At 47.2% G+C, this 23,433-nt stretch overlaps 2 protein-coding genes across 4 annotated transcripts in view; both read right to left on the reverse strand.

The window, feature by feature from the left end:
- The window catches only part of LOC147009368 (uncharacterized), an 88,120-nt gene extending 74,125 nt beyond the window's left edge, over positions 1 to 13,995 (reverse strand). Inside the window, exons 1-2 of the mRNA XM_085862132.1 lie at positions 13,932 to 13,995; positions 13,585 to 13,625 (exon numbers count right to left, since the gene is read on the reverse strand). The gene's annotated coding sequence lies outside the window, so the exon portion shown is untranslated. The remainder of the gene's footprint in view (positions 1 to 13,584; positions 13,626 to 13,931) is intronic.
- A 155-nt stretch (positions 13,996 to 14,150) lies between these two features.
- Positions 14,151 to 23,433, reverse strand: part of LOC147009369 (uncharacterized) — a 46,190-nt gene continuing 36,907 nt past the window's right edge. The window contains exons 4-5 of one of the 3 annotated variants that reach the window (XR_015052845.1): positions 16,158 to 16,287; positions 14,151 to 15,611 (exon numbers count right to left, since the gene is read on the reverse strand). Coding sequence is in view for 1 of the 3 variants with exons in the window: in XM_085862047.1 (XP_085718173.1) it covers positions 16,268 to 16,287 (20 nt within the window). In the remaining 2 variants the exon portion in view is untranslated. Of the gene's footprint in view, positions 16,288 to 23,433 lie in introns of all 3 variants that reach the window. The other 2 variants (XR_015052843.1, XM_085862047.1) reach the window with 2 other exon arrangements.

Raw genomic sequence — 23,433 nt, forward strand, 5'->3', positions numbered from 1 at the left:
GAGAATGAACAAATCTTTATAGGTTCAATGAGTGAGCTGTTCAACCCCCAGGTGTTCAATTCAATGAGGTTCAACCTCCAAGTTAAAAGGGGAGACAAATAAATATACCTTAGGATAAAAAGGGGGTTTATTTTTAGGGAAAAAAAAGGGAATCGCTGAAAATCCCCCATTCATTTACATGGGGAAAAGTGAGCCAGAATCAGTATTCTTACCCGACTTATATATATAGGATATATATATATATAGGATATATATATATATATATATATATATATATATATATATGATATATATATATATAGGATATATATATATATATATGATATATATATAGGATATATATATATATATAGGATATATATATATATATATGATATATATATATATATATATATAGGATATATATATATATATATATATATATATATATATATATATATATATATATTGTTGTGGTTGACCAAATTCGCAAACCACCATTCAGGTCCCTTAGGTGAGATATCTCGGTAAGTATATGTGTAGTTAGGCCCAAACCCGTTGTCTAGAGGGAATAAATGTCATTCATGAGGGCTGCGACTCTTCAGGATAGCCGTTTTTCTTTTACTATCTTTATTTTGGAGCAACCGCCATTATTACCACCACCAACCACGTCTCAACAGCCATCACAACAACAACCACCAACCACAACGCCGCTTCACCACAACCTCCACGACCTTTACCGTCACAACTCGCCACCATCGCATCACCGTCATCTCGCGCCACTCGTGGGCACCGATGCTGGACTCGTGTGGAGCGCGCACCGAGCAGCGTGTTCAAAAGCATCGCGGACTTTCTGCAGAAAAACGGATCAAAAACGACTCACGCCCACTTTTGTTCCGTCCAATCGGTGAGCGAGGGGCGATTTGGCCCCGCCTCCAGGGCGTTGGAGGGCGGTCGCTATATGCAAATTCATGGATCAAAAAGCATTCACGCACACTTTTCCTCGGGCCAATGGGGAGCCAGCAAGAGAGGTGAAAGGTCGGAGGCAGAGGGTCAAGGATAAAAGAGCGAAGCCACGGGGCTTATAAAAACGACTGCGTTCGTCAGACAAGTTCAGTTCGCAGGAGGAAGAGTTTGCAGTTGGAAGTGAAGAAGCAGTTCGCAGTTCGCAGTTGGGAGTTCGCGGAGTCGGAGTGAAGAGGACGGAGCTGTGGAGAGGCGGCGGCGGCGAAGGCGGACGAGGGGGTGCTCACGTCGGATTCGAGGAACTGCGGAGGGAAAGGCCGGCGGCGCGACCGAGGTCGTGGTGGAGACGCTCGTCGCGGGACCCAAGATTTTTGTGAAATCCTTTCCCCGAGCATCAGCAACCCCCTCCTGTTTCCCCCCGCGCTGAGATAGTGCGACAAAAGGGGGCCCCCTTCCCACCCCCTACCAGACACTGTCCGCGAGGCCCGCGGAGTTGAGGCACCACCGCCGCTCCGCGTCTCATCATCAGACGGGTAGGCCCGACACGGTCTCGGCCCCAGGCCCGCCTACCCCCTCATCCTGGAGGGTGGTTCTCTTTTCTTTTGCTTTGGGAATGTGTGTTGTCGGCGCCGTCTGTGAAGTAAAATTGTATAAGTGTTGCCGAGTGCCCGGTAGTCGGATAGATCTGCATTGTCGCATTTGCTTTTTGTCTTCTTCTTTTCCATGTGCTTTTGGTGGAATTGTATATGTGTGCTTTCCGTTCATCGCGAAATAAATGTGCTTATTATTGAACTGTTTTCCCGCTTCGCTTCGTCATTTCTTTCATTGAATCCCCATCTTGCTTCACGTAAAGGGTTGGTCGTGGGCTAAGACGCCCGATAATTAATCGAACCGTCGAGGCCGACGAATAACACCGCTCGGTTATCCCGATAGTACGGAACGGGTCGCTTAAGTGGCCCGTGTCCGAAGTCGACCTGCGGCGAGGTGCGATCGCCCGGTCTACCCTCCGTGTGGGTACTTAGGTAGGTCGAATTTGGCGAGCAACCCTATCCCACGCGGGGGCCGATTGGCTCGATCGCGGTGAGACCGAAAGTTCCACCCGTGACTGGTTCCCGGCGTTAGTCCGAGAGGGTCACGACTGGATTGTCCGTCCGGTGGGCGACGTGCCGCGATTCGAGTTACGTGGCCGTTCGCACGCCGGCGGGCGCGAATCCGCGACACTGTTGTCAGGTCGTGCGATATAAACTCATCGCCCTCCTCGCGGCACTGGTATCGGAGAACGGGAAAACGGGCTCTCCTGTCTCCAATTAAATTCACGGGAATCGGTCCAGGGGTGAGAGAAGCGACCCCCGATTCCCTCCAAATTACGAGCGAGCTAAATTAACCCTTTAAGAGAAGCAAGATGGCGTCTCAAGGCGAGCGGGAGCCGGGGGTATTAGAAATGGATGTAGAATGTGTAGAATCCATGGCTCAGGATGAAATCCCCGTGCAGGAAATGTTGGTTGTACAGGAAAATGAACTCGCCCAACTGAACCCAGAGCCCGAAATGGGTGCGGCAGCGGCCGCGGTGTATGACACCTCCCCTCCCCTTCTCCACCAAAACCCTTCCCCGACCCCTGCCGAAACGGCTCACCCAAGCGCACCCGACATGGCCCAGCTATTCACCATGCTGGCACAAATGAATGCGGAAATGACAGCGAAGATGAATGCGAACATGAACAAGCAAATGGACGAAGTGAAAACGAGGATGGATGCGAATACACAACAAATAAATGCGGAAATGAAAGGCATGATCGAAAAGATGGATGCAAACACAACTGAATTTATAAACGAAATGAAAGGCATGAACAAGCAAATGAAGGAAGAAACGAAAAAGCTGCGGGGTGAGACGCAGAACATGGGCCGATGCCTGCAGGCGGGCATGAAGGCCGTGACAAAGGAAATAATAATAGTTGAGACAAGGGAGGTAAAGGGTGAAGAGGTGACCGAGTTGGCAGAGACACGGGAGACAGAAAAAATAGAGGAGAGACTGCACGATGAAGACGGGGTAAGTGACGCACACACACACACACACGGAGGTAGTGGAGGATAATGGGGGTGAGCTGGCGGACTGGGTAGAGACCCAGTGCGAGCACCTGGATGGCCTCCTCCAGGAACGAGGGGAGGGAGTATGCCCCCTTGAGGCGAGTCACGACCAGGTGAGTTCGGTCGTGCTTTGCGAGGTTGAGGGGAGGAGTGCTGCGAACGGGTGCTTGGAGAGCTTGGGGGGTATAGAGGCCCCGGAGACCCTTGTGGGGACACAAATCCCCAGTGTGGTTGTCCCTGTGTGTGTGGTGCAAGGCGTGAGTGCGTCCCCGTGTGTGGAAGCGACCCCGTGTGTGAGTGGTGTGGTGGCGATGGTGCCAGAGTTCGTGCTTCCCAGCATGCCGTGTGTGGATGAGGCACCGTGTGTGTGTCGCCGTGTGTGTGGATGAGGCACCGCGGGTGAGTGCCCCCGCGTGTGTGAGTGAGGCACGGTGTGTGAGTGAGGCACCGCGGGTGAGTGCCCCCGCGGGTGTGAGTGGAGTGGTTTGTATGAATGGAGCACCACGTGTGAGTGGTATGGGTTATGCAAGGGAGACCGTGTGTGTGAGAGAGCGGTATGTGAGGGAGATGTCGGTTGGCATGCGGGAGCACGCAGCCGCGTCTCCCGGTGTGAATGTAATGGAATGGAGCGTGAGCGTCGTAACACGCGGGAGTGCGTGTGTGGAATGGCGACGACGGCGACATGGGAGGAACGAAAGCCGAGTAGCGGCTGTAGTTGTTTCGGGGACCGTGCCGGGTTCACCCAGCAGTGAGCACGAGGGCCGTGCTGTGCAACGCACGAGACCACCACGTGCTCGCTTGCGAGAGTGAAGTCCCGGTCCGGAAACGCACGCGGTGGATTTGCCGATCCCGCGGACGGACAAAGTTTAGGCAGGATAATGGATTTGGACCGGACGGGTTCTCCACGCGATCGTGTGTGTTAAGCTCCAACGGGCAAAGCACATGTGTTCGCGTGGGGAACCCCTCGAGACGTGGGGCTTGTGTTTTTTTTTATGTGCACGGTGACGTCATGGCTGCACGTGGGGTTGGAATCCGGCAGGAGGGGTATCCCTGCCGGATGGTGCCGTCCAAGGAGGGACGAGGAACACGTGCAGCTGCATGACGTCACGGGCAGGTGCAAAGTGCGCGAGTTGCCGCGCTGGTGCTGCGCATGGAAAAAAAGAAAAAAAGCAAGCCTCACTTTCGGGTGCACAGGATTCCTGGGCAAGGGGTGGAAGACCCCCTTAACCGGGGCACAGGATGGAAACTAGTTAGGGGGAAGGGTTAGCTTCGCTAGAACGACTTCATGGGGCAGGGGTAAGTCCTCATGGAGTCCGTGGAATGGATTAGTTAGAGGGATTGTAGCCAGATTTAGGTTGGGAAATAAAATGATTTATTTGGAGACAGTGACAGACTTGTGGATGTGTAGAGTTGACGTAGTTTAGCTACGTAGTGTTAAAAGGAACGTGCTATAGTTTAAGGGACGACGTGGGAGCACGAGTTAGTTAGGGGAGGTAGTTAGAAGGATGGCAGAGTTCAGCGGTGAGTGTGTTGAAGAGTTGTTGGTGAGTGAGTGAGGCCAGCGGGTCTGTGTGAGTGGAGCGAATGGGGAATGCATGGTGCGATGAGTGATTGGGGGGAGAAGTGACTCCCGCCCAAGGGACCCCCGGGGTCAGTATAAAGTGAGTTAGGGGGTTAGTCAAATTGAAAAATGGAGGTTGTTTTGTTGTTGTTGGGAGTGTAGGCTCGAAACCCGTTTGGAGGGGTGCAGGAGCCCTGTTGACGGGCTGGGAGCGTGGCTGCGAAAGGTGAGTATCGCTGAGTGGGTACCCCGGGCACCAGGCTAGTCGGCCGTGGTAGGCCAAGGGCCCATGGGGGGCCGGGATAGCGTAGTGGGCACGGGTGCGCCTGCTTGGTGCGGGGGCCCGGGGCGCCATTAGCCGCGTGGGCAGTGTTGTGGGCACGGGTGACCCTCGGAAAGGGGCCTGGGAAGCCAGCCTGCCACGTGTGCGTTTCAGTGGAGGTGCCATGGGGGGCACTCCCCGGTGTTAGGGAGCTGGTCGGCTCGGAGGCAGTGTAGTGCCCGGGGGTGCCATAGCGGGAGATTCGGCAGAGGGTCGTGCCTGCCAAAGGGAGCCACGTGTCCCAGCCATGAGACCGTGTGAGGGCACGGAGAGAAAATTGGGGGGCGAGGCCCGAAATTGTAAGGACACCAACACAGGCGACGGGAATCTGGGTTGTTAGAACCAATAGTTTAAGCGCGAGGCGCTTGTTGAAAGCCCCGGGGTAGTTTAACAGTTAAATGGTTAGGGTAGATGTACCCCTCCGCACCATCCATCCCCTCGCTCTCGTTGTGGGCCGCTGGACCCACTTTGGTTATAGATCGCTGAACTCTGGGGAGGCCATTCTGAGGCTTGAGTTGGGCCTCGACACAGGACGCTAGCTCTCCCTTGTTCCCCTCCGGGAAGGGAACGTAGGGGTTGGGAGTAGGCTAGGTGACAGGATAGGTTAGCCGAACAAAGACGATAAAGGGGGTTTGGGGACGATTTATAGTGGGGAGTTAAAAAAAAAAAAATTAAGTTGGGGCTAAATTGGGGTTTGACAAATTAAGGGAGTGGGTATGTACAGTGACAGGCAAAGGCGATAGGTGGGAGGGAAACAGGTAGGTAGGTCCGAGCCCGCCTTCCAAGTGGCCAGCACCACCGCACTCCCTCCACCAACCTCCACTGAACGGCAAAGGCTGGCCAACTTCATCGGCTGGCCGTGTTTTGCTTCAAGGCGGAGGCCGGCCAACTTCATCGGCAGCTGTTGTTTTGCTGCAAGGCCTGTGCCATCAGCTGGCCGTGTTTTGCTTCAAGGCCTGTGCCGGCCAGTTCATCTGCCGGCTGTGTTTGCCTGCAGCGGCCTTCTTCTGCGGGCTGTGTTTGCCTGCTCACCTTTGCCATGCCATGCCCACTGCCCCTGTTCACCAGCCCCGTTCAATTTTTGCTTTGCTCCCCCCCCCTGTTCATTTCCATGTGCGCCAGGATCCGCAAGGCAACAGTTTGCAAGCTGCGAGAACTGCCCCGTTGGCAGCTACAACACGGGCCTGCAGTGGCGGCCCGTGCACCGTGTTTGTGTTCATCCATCCATTCGTTGTGTTCATTGCGTGTGCCACTTGAGCTGGCACGGAGACTGCGTTTGTGCAGCCCATGCACCGTTGTGGTTCACTGCGTTCAGTTCAAAAGGGAAGGCCTTGGACTGCGTGTGAGCAGCCAGCCACGTTCCCTGTCACCTGCATTGTTTTGAGCCAGAGACTGCATGCGAGCAGCCTGGCTCCCTGCTAACTGCTTTTCTTTTGCAGAGTTCATTGATCCTGGGCCATGGTTTAGTGTAAAATTTGTAAGTTAAGGTTAAGATGTACTGTACATATGAGTGCGCCCCCGGCATGTTTGTCTTAGCGCCGGCAATTTTATTTAAGTCGTCCGTGTGAGTGAGTTTGTTTAGGTAGTTACTCAGCCCTTAGGTTATTTATTTTGGGGACACGAATACCATGAATGTCGCACTCAGGGATCCATAGGTAAAATGTACTAGGGGAAAACTACACATGATGGCACACGAAAATTTGACGACTCGGGACGAGTCTGTAAAAAGGGGAGGGGGTAGTGTTGTGGTTGACCAAATTCGCAAACCACCATTCAGGTCCCTTAGGTGAGATATCTCGGTAAGTATATGTGTAGTTAGGCCCAAACCCGTTGTCTAGAGGGAATAAATGTCATTCATGAGGGCTGCGACTCTTCAGGATAGCCGTTTTTCTTTTACTATCTTTATTTTGGACCAACCGCCATTATTACCACCACCAACCACGTCTCAACAGCCATCACAACAACCACCAACCACAACGCCGCTTCACCACAACCGCCACGACCTTTACCGTCACAACTCGCCACCATCGCATCACCGTCATCTCGCGCCACTCGTGGGCACCGATGCTGGACTCGTGTAGAGCGTGCACCGAGCAGCGTGTTCAAAAACATCGCGGACTTTCCGCAGAAAAACGGATCAAAAACGACTCACGCCCACTTTTGTTCTGTCCAATCGGTGAGCGAGGGGCGATTTGGCCCCGCCTCCAGGGCGGTCGCTATATGCAAATTCATGGATCAAAAAGCATTCACGCCCACTTTTCCTCGGGCCAATGGGGAGCCAGCAAGAGAGGTGAAAGGTCGGAGGCAGAGGGTCAAGGGTAAAAGAGCGAAGCCACGGGGCTTATAAAAACGACTGCGTTCGTCAGACAAGTTCAGTTCGCAGGAGGAAGAGTTCGCAGTTGGAAGTGAAGAAGCAGTTCGCAGTTCGCAGTTGGGAGTTCGCGGAGTCGGAGTGAAGAGGACGGACCTGTGGAGAGGTGGCGGCGGCGAAGGCGGACGAGGGGGTGCTCGCGTCGGATTCGAGGAACTGCGGAGGGAAAGGCCGGCGGCGCGACCGAGGTCGTGGTGGAAACGCTCGTCGCGGGACCCAAGATTTTTGTGAAATCCTCCTTTCCCCAAGCATCAGCAACCCCCTCCTGTTTCCCCCCGCAACCCCCTCCTGTTTCCCCCCGCGCTGAGATAGTGCGACAAAAGGGGGCCCCCTTCCCACCCCCTACCAGACACTGTCCGCGAGGCCCGCGGAGTTGAGGCACCACCACCGCTCTGCGTCTCATCATCAGACGGGTAGGCCCGACACGGTCTCGGCCCCAGGCCCGCCTACCCCCTCATCCTGGAGGGTGGTTCTCTTTTCTTTTGCTTTGGGAATGTGTGTTGTCGGCGCCGTCTGTGAAGTAAAATTGTATAAGTGTTGCCGAGTGCCCGGTAGCCGGATAGATCTGCATTGTCGCATTTGCTTTTTGTCTTCTTCTTTTCCATGTGCTTTTGGTGGAATTGTATATGTGTGCTTTCCGTTCATCGCGAAATAAATGTGCTTATTATTGAACCGTTTTCCCGCTTCGCTTCGTCATTTCTTTCATTGAATCCCCATCTTGCTTCACGTAAAGGGTTGGTCGTGGGCTAAGACGCCCGATAATTAATCGAACCGTCGAGGCCGACGAATAACACCGCTCGGTTATCCCGATAGTACGGAACGGGTCGCTTAAGTGGCCCGTGTCCGAAGTCGACCTGCGGCGAGGTGCGATCGCCCGGTCTACCCTCCGTGTGGGTACTTAGGTAGGTCGAATTTGGCGAGCAACCCTATCCCACGCGGGGGCCGATTGGCTCGATCGCGGTGAGACCGAAAGGTCCACCCGTGACTGGTTCCCGGCGTTAGTCCGAGAGGGTCACGACTGGATTGTCCGTCCGGTGGGCGACGTGCCGCGATTCGAGTTACGTGGCCGTTCGCACGCCGGCGGGCGCGAATCCGCGACAATATATATATATATATATATATATATATATATATATATATATATATATATATATATATATATATATATATATATATATATATATATATATATATATATATATATATATATATATATATATGTATGTATGTATATATATATATATATATATATATATATATATATATATATATATATATATGTATGTATATATATATATATATATATATATATATATATATATATATATATATATATATATGTATGTATATATATATATGTATGTATATATATATATATATATGTATATATATATATATATATATATGTATATATATATATATATATGTATGTATATATATATATATATATATATATATATATATATATATATATATGTATGTATATATATATATATATATGTATGTATATATATATATATATATATATATATATATATGTATGTATATATATATATATATATGTATGTATATATATATATATATATGTATATATATATATATATATATATGTATATATATATATATATATGTATATATATATATATATGTATATATATATATATATATATATATATATATATATATATATATATATATATATATATATATCGGATCTTGGTCCGTGGAAGATAGGAAAGAAGGTGACAAATGGGCAGTGAGGTTGCAGTTGGACAAAACAAGAAAGGAGGGACAGGAAGAGAAGAGAGGGAACAGTCGTGTGATAATATCAGGGTTGAGTGGGTTGTGGCTCGCGTGTGTAGGTAATATGGGTGGGGAAGTGGATGGCATGAGATCGTGGTGATCTTTAAAGCCCTGGTGGGAGAGTACAATTTCTGAAAATGCACACAGACAAACACCTACATACACAAGCACATGCGGATGAAGATACTCGCTCGCTCAGGACGACAGAGCACGCACCGCTCGCTCGGGACGGTGGAGCATGAACCGCTCGCTCGCTTGGTGCGGCGGAGCACAAATCCCTCGCTCGGGGCGGCGGGGCACGGACCGCTCACTCGCTCGGGGCGGCGGTGCACGAACCACTCACTCACTCGGGGCGTCGGGGCATGAACCGTTCGCTCGGGGTGTCGGCGCACGAACCGCTCACTTAGTCGGGGCGTTGGGGCAAGAACCGCTCGGGGCGTCAGGGCACAAACCGCTCGCTCGCTCGGTGCGGCTTTGCACGAACGACTCGCCTGCTCGGGTCGCGGTGCACGAACCACCCGCCCATTCGGGGCGGCGGAGCACGAACCGCTCGGGGTGGCAGAGCACGAACCGCTCGGGGCGGCAGAGCACAAACCGCTCGCCCGCTCGGGGCGGCGGAGCACGAACCGCTTCCCTGCTCCGGACGGCGGAGCACGAACCGCTCGCTCCCTCGGGGGGGGGGCGGAGCATGAACCGCTCGCTCGCTCGTGACGGCGGAGCACGTACCGCTTGCTCGCTCAGAGCGGCGGAGCATGGACCACTCGCTCGCTCGGGGCGGCGGAACATGAACCGCTCGCTCCCTCGGGGCGGCGGAGCATGAACCGCTTGCTCAGGACGGCGGAGCACGAACCGCTCGCTCGCTCGGGGCGGCGGGGCATGAACCACTCACTCGCTAGGGACGATTATTGGCCAGGCTGTCACTGCATACCATAAAGGATCCCTTTAACACTTAAGCCTGTCTTCACGATGCACGCAGTAGTGCATGAAATACAATGAAGTGATGAAATATAATGACTTTATCCACAAAAGAGTTGCAGCTGAATGCAGAACAACCTTTGGGACATGGCAAAGTTGAATCACCCGTGAAATATAAATTGCAGGAAATCTGCCATTTTGCCTGCTTGTCTTGTATATAGTATATATTGCGGCGTATGTATTTTGTTATACAATATATACTATTGTATACGATGCTTGTCTTGCGTCTCAATGACGCAAACGTTATAACTTTTTTTTTAATTATCTGGTTTTTTTTCACCAGATTTGCTTTGATTCCCTGTTGAGCACTTCGTGAAAGGTCCCCTGACTTGCAAAAGTACATAACTTTCATTTATATATTTCCTCGAGGAGTTTTTCATGATGATTTCAGATCTGACAATGATTTTTCACAATACTCATTCTGTAAAATGTAAAATAAAAAAAACAAACGTCTTCTGGAACGCCCCTAAAAATTCTCCTGAAAGGGGTGTAACCCACATGACGTCAATCAACTACAGGATGACAAAAGCTGCACGTTAATTACTCAGGTTGGTGGTCTACGTGATTCTATTGGCTTGCTGTGTGTTTCCACATTTGATCGGTCGACTCAATCGCTTCGTTCATTTCTGCTTTAAAAAAATCTAACATTTGGTTTTGAATAATGGCTGGCATGGACTTTGAATTGTCTGCGAACGACAGTGAGTGTGAGAGAAATGAAGGATGTTGGTCTGAATCACATGGAGAATTGTGGGATAACATAGTCGCGGGAGGTGAAGTTCAGGAAGCTGGAAATGAAGTACGGCCTTACCAGTTCGAGCGCGAAGCAGGACAATCAGAGAAAAATGGCGATGAAATTCCCAGAGTTCATGATGATCGGGAGGACATCGACGGAAGACTCGGAAATAACAACTGGTTAGACTAAATCCTATTCGTAATTCAAGAATGTAAATTTGACTTGCATACTGCTCGATATCAGAAATATTTTAGTGAGGTGACGTGAACAGCGCAGCGCAGCAGACATGTTGCTCCACGGCAAATTAATCACAAACAAGGCCAGCGCATGTCATCGGCCGTACATTAATCTGGCAGACGCTATGGATAGGCAGTCGCTCGGGGGACAGGGCGCGACCTCAAGCAGTGAATGCATTAAATCATATAGCTCAATGAAGCTGGTTCCGTGAAATAAATATAACAGAAAAATCCACCATTTTTACTGCTTGTCTGTGCACATGTTCGGTGGTGCATCGGTTTGGGGTCCACGCAAGCGTTATAACTTTTATTCAAAATGTCCGTTTTTTTGCCAGATTTGCTTTGATTCTCTGTGGATCACCTCGCGATACCTCCAGAAATATGGATGCAGATCTGGCAGATGCTATGGAGAGGCAGTCCCTCTGGGGGTCAGGGTGTGAGGTCTTGCAGTGAGTACATTAAATCATATTGCTCAATGAAGCTGGTTAATTTTGTAACACTCCGAAATTATTTGCTTCCTCAATATAATTCTCCAAACAGTACAAAAAGATAAGTTTAATGCTTTGGAAATTTCACATTTTCTTGTGTTTGTACAGAAGAGGGAACATAGCCTTGCTTGCTTAAAGTAAATAGGTATATAGGCTTAGTTATATGACTCATTATTTCTTTAAATTATCAGATTTCACAACACATTTCGACACTTGTTCAGTCCTGATGATATCCGATCCTCAAAACCGAAATAGTATTTCGATGATATACTTTAATTCATCTGTGAGAGTAGATTGCGGAAAATTGTATCAAATAATGCATGGAATCAATCCAAGCTCCTAATTTGAAAACTTATCAAACTTACAAAAGCGATGTCCACAGCGATTCATAGCGATGATGAACAGGCATTCGATATTAGCGAGGAAAGTGAAAAAAAGAAATCGTTGCGGCATGTTCCAAGTTGAGGCATGGAAAGGTAGGGTGCCACTAAAACTGATCAACCTGATGTCTGAACTATACTCTGGTACTGAGAGTGTTGTGAGATGTGGTGATACCATCTGTGACTTATTTCAAGTTGTTACTGTAGTTTGTCAGGGGTGTGTAGTGGCCCCCACAATTTTCAGCACTTGAATGTTCTGGATTATGGGGAGGATGTCGGAGAGATCAAGCTCCGGTGCATCATTTGGGAATGTCAACGTCTCTGAGCTTGATTTCACAGATAATGCTGTAATCTTTGCGGAGACTCTGGATATCCTTTTGGAGGCTCTGTTGGTGCTGAATGAGGAATCTGAACCACTGGGATTATGGGTTTCCTGAGTCAAAACTAAGATCCAGGCTTTCAATGACATATTGGATGCTACTACCTTGTCTGTACCTGTTTGTGGTGAGGATGTTGAGTTCACGGATAGATTCACTTACCTTGGCAGTGATATTCATGTCTCTTCTGGATATGAGCCAGAGATCAATAGACGTCTGGGTCAGGCCTGGGGAGTCAAGGATTCACTGGATCATGGGGTGTGGTGCTGCCGGTACCTGTGCGGGAGGACGAAAGTCTGAGTCTTCAGGTCCTTCGTGCTTTCCAGTCTTGCTCTTCGGAAAAGAGACTTGGACTTTGACCAGGGATCTGAGATGGTGACTTAATTCCTTTGGTATCAGGTCTCTTCGGAGAATCCTTGGTTATCGCTGGTCAGACTTTGTGTCCAACGAGTGGTTGCTAAGAAAGACTCAAATGAGATTTGTTACTTTCATAGTCCATGAGCATCAGCTGCGGCTGGATGGACATGTGGCTCGTTTTCCCGATGCTGATCCTGCTCACCAGATTCTCTCATTGAGGGAGCATCATGAGTGGAGGAGGCCAATGGGCAAACCACGTGCCTCGTGGTTGCAGCATCTTGATGAGCATCTCAAGGAGGTGGGGATGGGCCAGGCATCTGCCAAGGAGGGCCAGACGGAAGTCCCTGGAGTACCGGCTGAAAGTGGATGCAGCGACGTGCTGCTCAGGCACATGCTCCCATACCTGACGTGACCTGACTCCTCGTATGGTGGCACGTAACACTTGAGCTCACAGTTTCCCTATTTAATTTGCATCGAGATGTCTCTTACAGGTCCACGGACCAAGCAACTCAATACAAACCCATCTTTCCTCTGAAATTCTTCTGTCTACCCCACGAACGTAACAATATACTTGAACACTGCTTGGTTCATGATCAATGATCAATGAAGTAATTGACTTAAACAGTTTTTTTCACAGACATTTGCAAATGCTGTCAATTTACAGCAACAAACACATCTGACTTATCACTAATAATTTGATGAATTTACCCTAAAGTATGAATATCATGGGGGAAAAACCCAAATTTTTGCACAACACTGTACACTTACATTAAGAATAATTTTTTACTTTTCTGCAACACAACAAATACATATGTACGTACAGTCGTACATGTTTGAGTACATTTGTCAGAATATTAAGTGCTGTGCAGAATCTGATTTTGTTTTTTACAGGTTGAGTGTTGGTATATTTACAGGTGGATCCATTGAATCTCCGAGGGAGACTGCACCTACTTGTAGGAACAGCCCAGACACACGCCCGCAGGATTCGCCAACTGAAACGAGCAAGAGGACTTTTTTCAAACAAGACAAACCGAATAATGAAATGTTTGCAGAGTACAATTTTCATAAGGCTCACAAAGGAAAGAAAGCTGAACAAACTTGTGGAAAATCGTTCACTCGGTCATCCACCCTTAAATCACACATGACAATTCACAATGGAGAACACCCACACAAATGTACAAATTGTGGAAAATCTTTTAATCTGTCACCTAACCTGAAAAGGCACATGATGATTCACAATGGTGAACGCCCATACAAATGCACAAATTGTGGAAAATCTTTTAAATCGGCCACCTAACCTGAAAAGGCACGTGATGATTCACAATGGTGAACACCAATACAAATGCACAGGTTGTGGAAAATGTTTCAGTCAGTCAGGTCACCTGAAAAGGCACATTACAATTCACAATGGTAAATGCCCATATGATTGCACAAATTGTGGAAAATGTTTTAATCAGTTATCTCACCTTAAATCACACATGAGAATTCACAATGGAGAACACCCACACAAATGCACAGATTGTGGAAAGTCTTTTAATAGGTCATCTAACCTGAAATCACACATGAGAATTCACAATGGAGAACGCCCATACAGCGGCACAAATTGTGGAAAATGTTTTAATCAGTCATCTCACCTTAAATTACACTTGAGAATTCACAATGGAGAACGCCTGTACAAATGCATCAGTTGTGGAAAATCGTTCAATCGGTCATCCACCCTTAAATCACACGTAACAATTCACAATGGAGAACGCCCACACAAATGTACAAGTTGTGTAAAATCCTTCATTCATTCATCCAGCTTTAAAATGCACATGAGAATTCACAATGGAGAATACCCATACAAATGTACAGTTTGTGGAAAATCATTTAATCGTTCATCCACCCTTAAATCACACATGGGAATTCACAATGGAGAACGCCCATACAAATGCACAAGTTGTGAAAAATCCTTTATCTATTCATCCAGTTTTAAAATGCACCTGAGAGTTCACAATGGGGAATGCCCATACAAATGTGAAAGTTGTGGAAAATCTTTTATTTGGTTATTCGCCCTTCAAAGGCATATGGCAATTCACAATGGAGAACACCAAGACAAATGCACAAATTGAAGAGAATCGTTTAATCAGTCAACTGCCCTGAAAATGCACATGATAATTCACAATGGTGAACACCGATACAAATGCACATTTTCTGGAAAATCTTTTAATCGGTCATCCACCCTGAAAACGCACATGACAATACACAGTGGAGAATGCCCATACAAATGCACAAATTGTGGAAAATCTTTTAATCGGTCATGCAATCTTAAAACTCACGTGATAATTCACAATGGAAAAACTGTTCGGGTAAGGTAAACTCCTTTCTTCTCAAGATTGAGCTGAGTATTGTATTCTATGAACTCTAGTTTTTTTATTTTTTTTTTTCGGAATCGCAGCACAATTTCATTTTTGTCTTGGCTGTCAACAACTATATGGATTGAATTGGGTCGTTAACCTGCATTTTTCCAACCAACAACATACAAACTTTTAACAGGTATAATCACCAATGCAATTTACTCACCCAACAAGGAACTTTAGAGGTAGAGCAGAAAGTATGTAAGAGAGGACGCTATGGAACAATAGACCATTCATTATTATTATTATACAAAATCAGACTCCAAAATTGCAAGCTCCAACAAACCAAGTTGTCCATTGCCTGGAAAGATTACAAAAAGCCTTTGATATTCCGACATTCATGGATGATTAAATGTATGCAAGTATAAAAAATTAACCAACAAATAGTCACACTAATTGAGAAAGCAATGACACTTTGGAACACAGTGCTGATACAACCTTACTTGGAAGGAAAGATGGAAATCCCAGGAGCAAAGATATGACATGGTATCTTACAAGGTGACAGCCTTTCCCCCCTTGTGTTTTTTTCTGGCTCTGGACCCACTGAGTCACCTCATTAATGAACAAGGAAACAAATACAATCTGCCATGCAACAGAAAAAATGTGAAAATAAACAAGAAAGGTGACATATCTACTGCACATGGATGATCTAAAATGCGTTGCTCCAAATTATACGAAATTGGCAGATCAACTGAAACTAGTAAAGCAGTACTCGGAGGACATTCAAATGGAGTTTGGTCTTGACAAATGCACATTTCTTCGAGGAAAAAGAAAAATAACATCCAACATCTCAATCGATCAAAGTACAACAATACAGGAACGAGAAAATGAAGCATCCTAATATATACCTCGGAATAGAAGAAGGCCCCCAGTTACAACACAAAAAAATGCTTAAAATAATCAGCAAAGAATACCTATGCAGAATAAGAACAATTCTGAAGTCATCCCTCTTTCCAAGAAACAAAACCAAAGCCATAAACCAATTTGCAATTCCAGTATTCCAATATAGGTGTGTAATTATCAACAAGTCACAATCGCAGATCAACAACTTGGATACCAAAACAATGAAACATCTAACTATTCACAAGATCCTCGACAAAAACGAATGCATACCAAGGTTGTACTTGCCGAGATGAGGAGGCGGAGGAGGTAGTCTGATGGAGCTTAACAAAGTGCACAGAGTAGGATGATGCACAGATGTGTGTAGGGTGAGCAGATTATGTGAAAAGCTCAGCAGATTATTGGATGAGATTTATACCTGAGCAAGAAAACAACAAACCAGAAAAGGGATCCTTAATCCATACAGCAACAATCTTTCAAAAACAGGTGCAACTGATGGACACGACACAAGGAAATGAAACAGAAACAAACACAGCTCCAATGATTGCAACAAAAAAGAGGAAGACTACAAAAAAGAAATATCAGCAGATATACTTTGATAAATGGGAGAATGACAAAAAAAACAGGCATATTTAAAAAAGAACTTGACAGGACAGGGATCGACAAGGAAGGCTCATTGGAAAGGCTAAGAAGAGGTAAAATTAATTAGGATGGAGAACAAGTCATCCTTGATGCTCAAGACGAACTACACCACACTAATGCCTTTACGAAAATGGCAGGATTGAGCCAATCGGACAAATGCAGGTTTTGTGGGGAATAAACTGGAAGGACCCATCACCTTTCTGGATGCAAAAAATTCATGCCGGAACAGTTGAACACAGAAAGATATGACAGCGTCTGCAGAGTAATCCACTGGCATATCTGTAAACTTTTCAACATCCCGGTCCCAGAACAATCATGGAAACACAAAGCAAATGCGATCCTTGAAAATGAACAAATAATGCTCACGTGTGATAAGATGTTCCCATCAAGTATGGACATTGTCAACAAAGCATTGTGCCCAGACATAGTACTCAAACACAAAAAGGAAAAGTTGGAATTGTTGATTGAGGTTTCAATTCTCAATGACTTTGGACTAACTGCTCCAGAAATCAGAAAAATGACCAAATACCAGGATCTGAGAAATGAGGTCAAGGATTTGGAAATTGATGAAAGCTGAAATTGTACCAGTGATAGTCGGAGCTACAGGAATGACAAAGAAAACCCTTACCGAGTACTTAAAAATAATTCCTGGGAATATTACTACAAACGAGCTACAAATGGAGGCTGTCAGAGGTTCAGTGAAGATTTTGAAAAGAGCCCTTGAAACGAGGCTACGAGAACGAAGTTTCACAGTTTGTTTCATGAATAATGATCCTTTACCAAAAAATGAGGTGGAGATTTTGAGTTCTGCGCAAACTTCCTCCCACTTTCTGAAATCCAAACGGAGATAACAACCAATTGGCTATGAGCCAGACCCTCAAAATTTGTTCACTGGTACCATCCAGAGGAGTAATGCTGTGTATGATTTTTGACAAGGTATATGTCTTTATAACTCTTGGCCTTCTCTGTGTGAGCAACCTTTATCCAACCCTACCTTAACGTGTGTAAAACCACAGTTTTAGGATCTAAATCACATTGGTCAATTTTCAAATCAGCTTCAAGTTGCTCACAAGCACACTAAAATATTAACCTTTTTTAATGTCTTTTATTTTCTTGAAATAAATCTGTTATGCATATAAATAGTGTTTTATTTCAGTATCAAAAGCCAAAATCAACAGTTTTCGTTTTTAGAAACGACACTGTGTCAAAAATGTACCCGATTGGCACTTTGAGCCCCATTTTTGTCTCGCTTTGTATTGTTTTTTTTACCAACATATATTATTGTCTAGTTTTCAAAACGTTAATCAATACATACATGCTGGTATACCCAGAAATGTTCTTGTGATAATTATAGTTCAAATGTCGATCAAAATAAAAAGTTAAAGGATTCCAATATCTTGGCTGATGTTTGTATTGCAAATACTTTGTATTGCAGTAATTAAAAAACATTATCTACGTGAATAAATGTCACTTTCTGCCTGTTTGTCTGTCTGTGTGTAACATCAGTCATGCCAAAACTACTGAGGAAATTGCCACCAAACTTGGAAAATGGACCAAGATAGATGTTGTGGTAAATATGGGATACTTGGTTTCATCTGTAGTGGTGGGGGTTCAAGAGGGGAGGTCGATGAAAATTCTCGATGTTAATATGTATCGTATGGCGTCACCCAGTGGTGGTGGCAGAGGGTATTACAAGTCAGCTGTGGAGATAACTTTCATTTTTGCACTTTGTGCACATCCCCAGAGAGTGAGAAGCACCAAAGCCAATCTCCACTATTCAGGGAAGGGGAGGTTGGAGTGGGAGTCAGGAAGGAGGTGAAGATGTGGGGTGGAGTCGGTGGGAGTCTGAAGTGAGGGGGGAGTGGGGTGGGTGGAGGCAGGAGGAGGGGTGGGATGAGGATGTATAAAATAAGAAACCACTGCTTGTAAGAAATAAAAGGATTATGAAATTTGCTTCAAGGTTTAACAAGAGTAGCACTGCCTTAGTATTAAGGAGTACAAATTATTGGTACACTTGTCCGTAGCTCGAGTTTATATCCATCTTCTTCATCGAGTCCATCATTTTTGGAAGTTACGTCCTCTGATAGCTCAGAGACCTACTTGTTTGCACATGGCTGTGCATTTGAGTCCACGAGCAACACGGGCACAGTTTGGCTTCTTGCAACTTCTGGAACAAGTGCGCGTCAGCATATCGAGGACAGCTTGTGGAGCAGGTTGTCCATCCATCCAATCTACGACCAGCTTTTGTCTTCCGTTGAAATGCTCCAATTTCCAACCATGCTCAGTTGGACTTTGGGTCACTGGATCCCTCAGAAGACTTGTCTTCCATCCAGCTGCCTGGTAATTAGCATGCAATAACATGCTTTCTCAAACAGTCTTTACAAAGTGGCAATTGGGGACTCCATATCTCACCTTTCTTTTGATAAAAAGGTGATATCTCAGGTCCTTAACATTCCTTACATCAGATTTTGCTGCATACATCAGACAAGTGAGCTCCTCAAGTTTGCCAATAAGCTCATCAGCGACATCCCACATTTCACCCAACTCGTTGTGTCCAACGAGCGGAGGCTGAGACGGACTCAAATGAGATTTGTTACCTGTATAGTCCGTGAGTGTTACTTGCGGCTGTATGGACATGTGGGTCGTTTTCCTGACGCCAATCCTGCTCACCAGATTCTCTCAGCGAGGGAGTGGAGGAGAACGATGGGCCGACCACGTGCCTCGTGGTTGCAGCAGTTTGATCAGCATCTCAAGGAGGTGGGGGATGGGCCAGGCATCTGCCTGGGGGATGGCCAGATGGATGCCCCTGGAGTACCGGCGGAAAGTGGACACAGCGACGCGCTGCTCTGGCGCATGCTCCCATACCTGACCAACTCTGCACAGGCAGATTGGGCCTCTTTGTTTGACCTGATTATTTTGAGCACACTCATCTTCCCTTTTCCAGCAAATGCAATGGCGGTATTGTTGCAAATCTGGAAGCCATGAGCACACAGACATTCAGGTTCCTATCGCTTAGCTATTTCGATAAGTATGCGTTCTCTAGTTAGAATCCATCCCAGAGTCTAATGGGCGAATAAATGTAAATGCGCTGTGCATTATTTTAATAGTTAGGATTTTTACACCCCTTATGATAACAACACAAGTCGATAATGTTGAAGAAGAAGAATCACCTGCGTCATGTCAGCCCCGCCTACCAAGGCCTCTCTTTGTTGAAGATTTTGTGCAGAGTTACAAACCAAGATATCTGCGTTCCTTGATGAAGGAATGGTTGTGTGCTGCAGCCTTGTTTGGAATCCTGGCCTCCATTGTTTGGTGTATGTTGGTAAATCTGCTTCGAAGGAAACACGGTCTTGAAACAACAACACGCCTTCACCTCGCTTCCTCACACCGACGCCATTGGCAACGTGCGTTCAATCACGTACGTGGGCGGAGTTTCCTCGGCCACCAGAGCTCCGACTCCGCCCCGGAGAGATGGAATGTTCCCCCCGACCAATGGGAGGTGTGAGACGACTCAGACACCGACGTTCCCATGAACCCCGGACCAATGGGAGGCGTGAGACGTCTCAGACATCGACTTTCTCACGAACCCCGGACCAATGGGAGGCGAGACGTCTCAGACGGTGCTCCTTCCCACGACACCCCCTCCCACAGGAGAAATGCCATATAAGAAATGCCAGGGCCTTGGAAAGAGAATGAGCATCAGGGGTGAACGTCAGCGTCAGAGTCAGCGTCAGGGTTGGGCGATCAGGTTCGAGGTGCCGGAGGTCGACTCGTCTGGTTTGGTCGGCTTGGCAGTGATTGGGTTCGAGGTGCCGGAGATCGACTTGTCTGGTCTGGTTGGCTTGGCAGTGCCTGGCGTCCGACGCTTTTCCTCCGTCCCTGGTACTTGGAGTGGCATTGTGTTGCGGGTTCGAGTCCCATCGAGCAGGATCGAAGACCACACGAGGTGGACAGGTCCAAGTGCAGGCTCTGGTCTCCAGCTCCCTTTCCTCGAGCTGGAAGACTTCAATAAAGACCATTGGGGTCCACTTCTGTGTGTGTGTCTGTGTGTGGGCCCGTCTATAAGTAAAACTGTTAAGTGCCTTGTACATTATTTGCATTTCATTTCTATTAGTCGTGATAACTCTGCTTCTTACGTGCTCCCCTCCTTCCCTACCTATTATAAATAAACCCATGTGTTGAATGTATCAGTTCGTTTTTGTGTCTCTTTTATTGGTTTAACATGCTGCGTGTTGGGAATTAGCCAGGCTGTTGCCGCTGTAAAAGGGACATTTGGACAGACGAAAGCTCGGTGACCATCCGCTTGAGTCGCACACGGTTCGAGTACGCTAGCGACTAGTTCCGTACGAGCATCGTCGAGGGTGAATTTCCCCGGTAGTTGGACGGCATGAGTACTTAGGTAAATTGGAGTTAGACAAGTGGACCCTACCTCATGCCGTCAAAATATTGGCGAACTTCGGTTCGATAAGGGACCCGTCGGCTCCAAGGTTATCCAGGGTGACGACTTATACATTCCGGGTGATCGGCGGAGTCGACCCTGCAGCTCCATCTGGCGGTCGTGTTCGCAGCCGATACCCGGCCCCGTAACATTGGTAGTCAGGAGTGCGATTCGGCCCCTCGTAGAGAAATTCACGGATTTGGATCAGGGGTGTAGGGCGCGAACCCCCCCCCCTCCCGTTTCCCCAAATTACAAGCGTTTTCAATTATTTCCACCACGCAACATGTCTCACCAAGATGAGCTGAGGCAGGTGGGTAGTGGTAGTGAAGAGATAATGTTAAAGGAATTCGTGGCTCAGGAAGACACCCGTGAGGAAGAAACATCTTTACCCCAGGGTTGGGAAAAGTGGCGATGCCATTCATATGGCTTTTTTTATCCCCCACCAACCAACAAAGTTGGCGGGGGGTATAGAAATGGGTTCCGTCCGTCCATCACATTTCGTTTCCGGAGCTTAACTACAAATCCCCTCAAGATATATTTACGAAATTTGGTACACATATCAAGCAAGTGGTGAACTGGTGCCTTTTGATATTTTCTAAATGATAGGTCACATGGTTTGGCAGCCATGTTGGATTCAAGAAAAATATTAAATGATGTTTTCTCTGGAATCAAATAACCTAACGAAGCGAAAATTTGCAACTATCATCTTCCATCACGTCTGCATACATAGTAAAAATTATGACGTCACAAGTCACATGGTTTGGTGGCCATCTTGGATAGAAAAACACACCTCATCCGATTAACACGAAACTTCACACACGTATTCCACTGGAGGATTGGAGGCAGAATGTAAATTTATGATGTCATAGGTCACATGGTTCATCAGCCATGTTGGATTGAAAATTAATAATTTTTAAAAATCTTCTTCTCCAGAACGGCTGGACAGATTGAGACAAAATTTCACATACACTTTCCCCAAGACATCCTTTCAGAAGTTTGTGAATTTCTAATTGATAGGTCACATGGTTTGGTGGCCATATTGAATTTACCCTAAAACCTTCAAACATCTTCTTCTCCAGAACAGCTGGTCAGATCAAGGGGAAACTGCACATACATATTGCACACGCTTAGGGAATATAAGTTTGTTAATCCTCATTTACTATGGTGGGGGATATCAAAGACTCTGTCTTCAACGGATGCTAGTTATTATTATGACCGCACCACGAAATGTAGACAGTGGGGGCAGCCAGGGCAGACGACAGAGCAGCAGGTAATGGAGATTATGGAATAATTTGTGGAGAACATGAGAGGCATAATGGTGCCTACACGTGGTGAAACTCCGACAACGGAGCACAAGATGGCGACACCACATGGTGGAACGAACGAGCCTAGGAGGAGTGTGGAGGTTTGTCGACCCGCGATGGAGGCGGGTAGGGTCGGGACGACGAGCAACACCGTAATTAAAGGGGAGATGTGTAGGATGAGATATGAGGAGGTGATGGAGAGGGAAAAATTAAAAGAGGTGACTGAAACGTGTCGGGCGAGACACGAGGAGGCGACGGAAGTGATAAAAGAAATAAAGGAAGAAACTAAGAAACATGAGGAGACAAAGAAGGAGACACAAATAATAAAACAGACGACAAAAAGAACAGAGACACGGGAGATAGAAAAGGTAGAGGAAGAACTACACGATACAAAGGAGCACACACACGTGGGAGTAATAGGGGACAATGGGGTCGAGGTTGGGGAATGTTTTGTGACCCAGTGCGAGCAGCAGGATACCCTCCGTCAGGAATGGAGGGAGGAAATATGCTCCCTTGAAGCAGATCGCGACGAGGTGGGTCCAATCGTGCCGAACAAGGTAGAGGGGATGGCTGATGTTAACGGGTACACGTGCAGCTTGGGGGGTAAAGAGACCCCGGGACCCCTTGAGTTAACACGATTCCCCAAAGTGATTGTCCCGGTGTGTGTGGTTAAGAGTGTGTCGAAATGTGTGTTGAAACGTGCGCATAGTGTGAGTGTCATGGCGTGCATGAGTGCACGCATGGGGATGGACGGACGGATCCAGATGGGAGACGGGAATGGCAAGCCGAATGGGCCGATGGTAGTTATTTCGGGAACCGCGCCGGTTTCACAGGATGTCGTGTACGAGGCCCGTTCAGCATTTAGCGAACGGCCGTCGCGCGCGCGTCTTCATGCAGGGAATCCGGCGCGGGAACGTCCCGAGTATCGGAAAAGACCATCGCGCGGACGGGTAAAATGTAGGCGAGTGTCGAGTGAATTCGGAACATGGGGATTCCCATGTGCGCGCGTGTGCAAAGCTCCACGTGCTGCATACCGCGCGTTCTGTTCGCGGAGTGGGTTTCCGGGACGAAGCGCGCGTGCCGGTCTGCACGGCAAGCCACGCAGGCTCGGTGTGCTAGTGACGTCACCGGGAATCTCGCGGCACGAATGTCGGGGAAACAGCGTACATGGTCCCGTGTG

Source organism: Eptatretus burgeri, chromosome 17, assembly GCF_056783735.1.
Source record: "Eptatretus burgeri isolate ZD-2024b chromosome 17, Ebu_testis_v1, whole genome shotgun sequence".
NCBI lineage: Eukaryota > Metazoa > Chordata > Myxini > Myxiniformes > Myxinidae > Eptatretus > Eptatretus burgeri.